Source organism: Salarias fasciatus, chromosome 6 (genome assembly GCF_902148845.1).
Source record: "Salarias fasciatus chromosome 6, fSalaFa1.1, whole genome shotgun sequence".
NCBI lineage: Eukaryota > Metazoa > Chordata > Actinopteri > Blenniiformes > Blenniidae > Salarias > Salarias fasciatus.
In genome coordinates this window covers 18574428-18582391 of record NC_043750.1, presented here as the reverse complement: position 1 = coordinate 18582391, position 7964 = coordinate 18574428, and the positions used below count along the sequence as shown (strand labels likewise).

At 38.9% G+C, this 7964-nt stretch overlaps 1 protein-coding gene across 1 annotated transcript; it reads left to right on the top strand.

Moving 5' to 3' along the window:
- Window positions 1-3396: 3396 nt before the first annotated feature.
- fabp2 (fatty acid binding protein 2, intestinal) lies at window positions 3397-5108 on the top strand. The gene is made up of 4 exons (XM_030093746.1): window positions 3397-3634; window positions 4062-4234; window positions 4549-4656; window positions 4839-5108. Exons 1-4 carry the CDS (start codon window positions 3568-3570, stop codon window positions 4884-4886), a joined length of 396 nt encoding a protein of 131 aa, XP_029949606.1. The 5' UTR covers window positions 3397-3567; the 3' UTR covers window positions 4887-5108.
- The last annotated feature ends 2856 nt before the right edge of the window (window positions 5109-7964 follow it).

The following is a 7964-nucleotide window of genomic DNA, read 5'->3' as shown; positions in this document are numbered from 1 at the left end:
TAGTTTGTTGTGTTTCATTTTTTTCTAATTAATCACTGTTACACTTAAAGTTTTTTCTGCTTTTTATGTAAAAATATAAAGTTGCCTCATGTGATTGCAGAATATATTTTTTTGTTTTTTATTGTAATGTCCTGTGAGAGGAGATCACTGATGTCTGGAATGGTGTGGATCTTTTAGTGTTGTAGAGGTTCAGAGAAACCAAATATCAGGATCTTTTTTACATAGTTTGCAAAAAAGTTGAATTAGTAGCATTAATAAAGAGAGAATAACTTCAATTGCTAATTTCTTTGTAAATTGCTCCCTCTAGTGGTGCAATATTAAATTACCTCGGGAGGATTGAAGCGTTTCAAACTTATATAACAAACAGAATATTATGTATTTTTTTTCAAATAGGAAACTTAGTGAATGAGTTAGGTTTGTGAGTAAGTTAAATAGAATGATATTTTTAATATATATGTTCTTACACTTCTTTATGTCTTATCATTGTTTTGTTACATTGTTGTTGTGTTTCACAGTATAAGTGGCTTAGAAAAAGGGGATTTATAATGTTCTGATTTGCAAGTACTTTATCATAAAAAAATGTAGGTTTCCAGAATGGGGCACTATTGGTGAGCATTTTTGCTGCACATTGAGATCACATATCCATGGTTTGAGTTCAGTCCAGTTCAGTGTGACTGGTGCTGGAGCTGATCGCAGCTACACACGTTTTGCCTCAATTTTTAACTTTTATGCTGAGGCATTTCTTTCTGACAGCATTGATATGCACATGCTGGTGATGTAACCACGAAAACCCATGGGATACAGCTTTTAAAATCCTGGCATGTGATCAATAGGATTTCATTAATGAGTCACCAGTGTAGTACAGGCAGAGGCTGAGCGTGGGTCTCAGCACAGAGGGGGCGGAGCATTCTCAACAGCCCTCATGATAGTAATTTTACCATTCAAACAATCCCTCATCCTACCGTCAAACAACGCACTAATGCTCACTTTTATTGAGCCAAGCAAACCTATATGCCTCAGAAAGCAGAATAAAGTCACAAACCAGTTCACAAACTTGTTCTGAAGAACAAATACACATAAGCGCACACAGGCACACACAAATGCAGCCTGACAGCTGTCAATCTCAGAGCGTCCGCTGTCCATGGTGCTGAAAACTCAGATAAAAAGTTACGGGATACATCTGGACCATCTTTGATACAGCTTAAATATAAAATGAACACAGCTGGTCTAAAATTACACAATCTATTCCGATAGATGTACAGCTATCTATATCTTTTGGAATTCATGTATATTAGAAAAAAAATAGACTTGGTGGTCTCTTGTAGTTGAAAGCAACACAAGGCACATTCAAATAGGCAGGTGTTTAAGACCACAGCATTCTGATAAAGATAATATTTTGAAGGTTTCACTGACTCACCAGTGGCTCCGATGTTAGGTTTTGGGTAGTACCGCTAGCGGCTAGCATAGTGTTTAGCATACTGTTTAACTTCCCTCCAAAGAGTTCAGATCAAGTGCAAAAGAAAAAACTTGTTAATGCCGCACAGCCAATCAGCGCTGGCTTACAGCTCTGATGCATTCATGGACAGTCGTAATGTAAGAATTGACAAATTGGAGCCCACAATCATATGCGTATACCTCACTGCACATTTTATTATAATAATTTATTTTTGAGTAAATGTGAACACATCACATGAAACGGGGCCCTATGACCCTGTGGGCCCTGGGACGACCGCCCCCTTGCCCCCACTCTGGCTCCACTACAGAATACAGGAGAATAACAGTCTGTTCAACCACACTACAGCCACTGAGCATCACTCAACAGAAGTAGCAGGTTTATTCACAGGCCTTTCAAATGCCCCTAAAATGAGAGAAAAATCAAGTTTCTGTATTCACATTACTTTTCCAGCTCAGTGATCAGGGTCACAGCCTCCTCCTGCTAACAAGTATCACAGCCTTTCTATCCAACTCATTGCATTTTTTTTTTTTTTTTTTGCTTAATCCACAATGTTATCTTTTGGTATGTGCTGATACAATTGATACTACAAATCTGATAAACCCCATGGATGGCTCTTACGTTGAAGATAACACTTCAGAGGACTCCATCTCGTATGTTCCAAACACAAGCTGCCAGTGGAGTCATAGTGGAAAGGTCTTTCGTCTGATAAGAGGAAGATTCATTAAGGTGGAAATGGGGGTCAGGCAAAGGTCTGTTGGAACTTTGTAGGATGATGAGCTAAGAGAGATAAGAAGCAGATCTGATATGCTGTCCATATCTTATTTATCCCTTTTTCCGATATGGAAAAACTGTTTTATAATATGCACTATTACAATAATGCAGTTAGAAATGTGTGTCTACATCATGCATTCATCTTTCAATAAATAGGCACTGCTACATCAACTCAAGATCAAAGAAAAACACCCCACGCATGAGACAAATACCGACTGTGCAAAGTAGTGTTTGCTTAACCTGTTCACCGTGGAGGTCCCCGTTCCACTCCAGACCTCCACCGTCATAAAAGTGACTGCAATTGCTTGCAGCTTTAAAAACGGTAGATAAGAGTGTCACCTTCAGTGTGGAACGGAACATCGCATGAGTGAAAGCATGCAGCAAATATTTTTGTTCCTAGTTCCCATCCAGTAAAGTGGGATTCAGTTTAAAATGCTAATATTTCTAAGAGGAAATAATGACAGTATTACTAACTTCTTGTTGTTTATAGTCGGAAATACACATTTGATGAGGTTTAACTTTACTAATGCTGGGCAGTGTCTTTAATTTCAATGCACTTTTGATGAGGAATATAAAACTTACTGCTTTGTTTTGTGAAAAACACTTCACTGCATAGCCTTTGCATCCTTTTATCAAATCTGTGTTGTACAGTTCTCAGCTAAGAAAGACAGAGTGTAGGGGTTTTTCTCTGGTGAAAATTTCCCAAAAATACTAAGGACATAAACTGTTAATATTAACTTCAAATATCAAAGGTCTTGTTTATCAGTAATCACTAGATTAAGGTCAAAGGTATCACTAGTAACACATTATCAACCTCAAAGATCGTTATTGTACAAGCAAAGCAGAGACATCTGACATCATGGACCCTCTGATAAGATTTTTTACGCAATGTTTATGCAGTAAATTTGTAGTAATGTACAATTTCTTCTTTTTTCTTTTTTTGCATGTGCTTCAGCAGATTTATATTTACTTTGACTGCTCAGCTTAAAATGCAGTCAACAGAAATGACACAGAAGTCTCTTTTGCATAAAAGACATCTACTCAGTGTTTGGGAATTTCAAACATACAGGAACATAATTACTGCAGGCTGGTACTGAATGGAGTTAATGCCGTGCAACAGACTGACACCCTCTGCAAACAGAGACACAGGTTTAACAGGTTGTGCGCTATTGAAAAAGCACACACTATGGATCTTGCCCTGTGAAAATGAGCTTTAAACTTCCACATCAGCAATCACATTGATGTGGAGATAAGGGGACGTGCGGTTTTAAAAGGCGCAGCGGACCCTGATTGAGACACTGCTCTCCGCAGAGTCGTCCAGCTCAGCTCGCACCGCCACCATGACTTTCAACGGCACCTGGAAGGTTGATCGCAGTGAGAACTATGAGAAGTTCATGGAACAAATGGGTGAGTACTGCCTTACACTGTCGGCATGCTTTGTGTTTTGTTTGTTTTTGTTTTTTGAATAAAGATGCAGAGTTTCGAGTAGTGAAGTGAACCTTAAACCTGTAGCGGCTCCCTGTGCAGACAGAGGCCTGTGATGTAATCTGAACCTGATAAGATTTACTACACAACCACTGACAGGCAGTCTGCCAAAATACATATGCATACATCTCTTATTCATGCAAATTCAATCTAATTATAACACTTGCATAATTCTAATTAAATATAATGAAGCAAGTATAAGAATTTTTTTGTGAGGATATCTGTGATCTGACTTTGGCATCCTCTACAGCTCTACAGATACAAAAGGTTTCTGTCATTGTACACTTAAAAGATGGAATTCGTACAAATTTTCTGCCATTGTTCAAATTCGGTTCTTGTTTCTCGACAGGCGTTAACATGGTGAAGAGAAAGCTGGCCGCTCACGACAACCTCAAAATCACCATTGAACAGACCGGAGAAAAATTTCACGTCAAGGAGAGCAGCAACTTCCGCACCATCGAAATAGATTTCACCCTCGGAGTCACGTTTGACTACAGCCTGGCAGATGGAACAGAACTCTCAGTAAGCAAAAGAGCATTCAGTGGGACAACACTGAACGTCGCTCCCAAACGATTCAGTAAAATACTCAAGTTGTGACATGAAACCTGCTCTACTTCTGAGTTCCTCCTGTTACTTCATAGCTCCTTGACACTTCAGGCAGTCATTCACTGTTTATTAGCCTGGACAGCGTTCTGCTAGGACTTGGCTTTAGTTGTGGTAATTCTGGTTCAGCCGATTTCAGCTCACAGCTGCTAATGGACACAGCCTCCCTTCAGACTTTTGCAGAATGCCTCCCGGCTGCTATTCTTCTGACGTTTTCTGTTTGAACTGTGCAGGGCGCCTGGAACATGGAGGGAGACACCCTGAAGGGGGTTTTCACCAGGAAGGACAACGGGAAAACATTGACAACAACCAGAATCATCGAAGGAGGCGAACTCGTACAGGTACGGCTGAAATCAGGACAAAAAAAAAAAAATCTAAATTCAAAGTTCCCATTTTTAAACCTGGAGCTTTGTGTTTAGATGGGTGGAGGGTTTTCTATATTGGCGTTTTTTTTGTGCTTTGTAAACCTTTTTTCAGAGTGTAAAATTACATGACTGAACCTGACATAATCTTTCCCCCACAGAGCTACAGCTACGAAGGCGTGGACGCAAAGAGGATTTTCAAGAAATGAAGCCAACCGACGGAAGAGAGACGTGCTTGACATCAGGATTACTTATAGTATTGTGTTGAATTCTCAACTACTCACATGGGCTTAACTTGAAACAAGTGCATTAGATGGAATGCATCAGATTTTGATACTTGCATTAAAAAAAAAAGTTACGAGTGCCGCTGTGACTTTCATTTGTCATTTTTTGCTGAAAAACAAAAAAACAAACAGTATTTTGTGTGACATTAACCAACACAGTGAGGGGACCGGTTTGAGAGTGATACAGTAATTGAAACTTTATTCAACAATGAATAAAAATAAATATATATTATCTACAAAAATATAAAGTGTAGACAGATTTCATGTTTCTTTAAATTGATCTGTTCTTACACGAGTCATGAAGCATTCACTGAAACGTCAACAACTCAACTCGGCATTAACGTCAGGCCACATTCACAGACCGGACCACACAGAGGTATGACAACAGGGTTCAGTGAGGCATACGAGTCCGACACATCAGGCCGGCAGCCCGGAACGCAATGAATATAATCGGTGACACACTTTTGAGAGTTCTCTTTTGTTTCTCAAGTGTTGAAGCAATACAGTGTAATTATACTCCTGCGGGATCATATACGGATCGATGCAATGCCAACTGTGATGTTATGCAGCACAACAGGGGAAATCCCTCGTTTCTCTGCGGCCTCTTTGATATAAACCTATAAAATGAAGATCAGTGCAACACACTGAGGTTTTTACATACATGCAATAACCCAAGGAGAGTTTTTAGAAATAAAGACACAAGGGTTTGCTGCTCTTGCTACATGAAAAAGCTCAGGTTTTCTTAGTTTCTCTTGATAATATTTTAACATGTCAAACATTGTAAGTTGCACCTGAAAGCAAAGAAAACTGCTTAGACTGCTGCTTGGAGAGTAGAATTGGAGATTCCAGGTGTGAAAGGGTTTTTTTTAAGGATCACTTGGCCTGGAAAAGTCCACAGTACTCCTAATTTTACAAATCCTCTCCATCCATACCATTAAAATTCATCAATAAATCGATGAGCCTGATAACACTCCTTGATGAATTTGCTCCGACTCATGTATTTATATGAAGAATTACAAGAGTGGTACACACATGTCACAGTTAGCACTGCATACTGAAAAGGTTTATCATGATATCCACATGTTCACTGTCAGTCACTTCCTTCAGTTGATATATACTGTACATGTGGTTCACTCAAAAAAAAGGTTAACACTGAAAATTTCAAGGCACTATCGATACAACTGAAGACACAACGCTTAAGAGTGTAGGGCAGAAACTGAGTTCCAAGTGAAATAAAACCAAAAAAAAAATATCAGGAAACATAATAAATGATGTAACTGTGTTATAATAGTCTGCAGGTGGGACGACATGAAGGTCATTTAATAAACTGGAACAGAGTTCATCCAATAACTGAGTAGTGTCATTATCCAGTGAGCATACCTATATGTTAAAACAACAGTAATTTATCATAACAGTACAATCAGGTGGATTAAATTAAGCCTTATGTGTGTTTTGTGTACATATCGGTGAGATCTGAGCCTGCTCCATAAAGAAAACACAAGTTGCTGTGTTTCATATTGTGCCCCACTTCTTACTATATGCTTAGTCAATGAACAAATGCCGGCAAAGTTTAAGTGTTTTTCAGTGTTTAGTTGAAGTGCAGGACACACGTGCACAGCGGCTTCAGAGTGAGCATGTGTTCAGTGAAAAGAGTTGAAAAGTAACAGTAAAAGGTGACTGACAAGATAAAACGTGACAAATGAGGTGGTTCAGGATCTTAGCATTAAAAGAAAGCTGAGTTCTATGTGTTCTTGGGAATGTTGGACGCTCACAATACAAAACAGAAAAAGGTGCATGTAAAACTTCAAAGTAGAGAATGCATAGTGCCTCTTGGGACAATTGTTTGTTTTTCCAGCTCATTGTTTGCATCATACATATATATATACTTTTTTTGTTAGACAGATGCATAAAATCGTATATTCTTGAGTGAACAAGAGAACAACATTCAAGTATTTTAAAAAAAGTATTCAAATCAACCGTGGTTACAAACTGCTATTTGCTAAATTCGCTTTATTACACCGAAATCAAATCCACTAGGATGTTATGCTTGTTGGACTCGCGGTCCAGTGTCCATGCTCATGCTTATGCTGTACACAGCTAGTAAGATTTCGTAAAGGCCACATGCAGGTTTCAGAACATCATCAGTATGAAAGAGAATACTTGTCCGTCACGTCGTAAAGTCAATAGTAATGACGATTTCAGAGATATATCAATTACACTGTCGTCATTATGAAAATACCTGCAAATACAGAACCTGTTTAAATTTGTCTACTTCAACAGGAAGACTGGAAAAAATACATTTTGACATCACTTAGAAGTACAAAAAAAGGGTTTACAGAACCAGCACGATTGAAGGTAGAACACATAAGGTGGTTTGCAGTGACCGACGACCCAGGCGTCGCAGATACTCTCTTTCTTTTAGACTGCTGGGACGTGAACGCAGTAGAGCAAAATCATGTTCAGATACACATGTGACATAAAAAAAAGGCATAAAACGTTAAACAAATCAGGATTTCCGTTTTCCTCATTTTAACAGCAGAGGTGGTTGACGGACACTGGGCAGCCCGCGGTTAGTCATTAACACATAAATGCTGTAAAATAACTGATAAGGGTAAACCGTTTCAACAAATCAGTAACTAAACACGAGTAATTGTTGCAGCATTTTTTTTCCCCCCCAGTGAGCTAAAGCCTTCAATGTGCATAAAGTCAGTGAGCTGCCCAGATATGAACGTAAAACATTTTCAATCTTACTCTTTGACCTATTTAATCTGATGAACTACCTTCAACCTGCTCTTCGTGAGGCAAACCTTCCGCGTCACTGTGGGTAGAACGACATCGGGATCACATAAAGTACATTTAAATGAGCGTTTCAAGTCAACATGCTGTGATTTTACATCACAATTCATTCATTTTCATAGCTGCTGTACCGACCGCAGCAGCATCCGTCTCACTCTCATGCCCGACCTTAAATATATATCTATTTTTTTTATTCTGTAGTACTTC

Excerpts from the sequence above, each read along its gene's own strand:
- fabp2 (XM_030093746.1), top strand. The coding sequence starts at position 3,568 with ATGACTTTCAACGGCACCTGGAAGGTTGATCGCAGTGAGAACTATGAG. Across the intron at positions 3,635-4,061 it reads GAAGTTCATGGAACAAATGG|GCGTTAACATGGTGAAGAGA; the intron begins GTGAGTACTGCC and ends GTTTCTCGACAG. Across the intron at positions 4,657-4,838 it reads AAGGAGGCGAACTCGTACAG|AGCTACAGCTACGAAGGCGT; the intron begins GTACGGCTGAAA and ends TTTCCCCCACAG.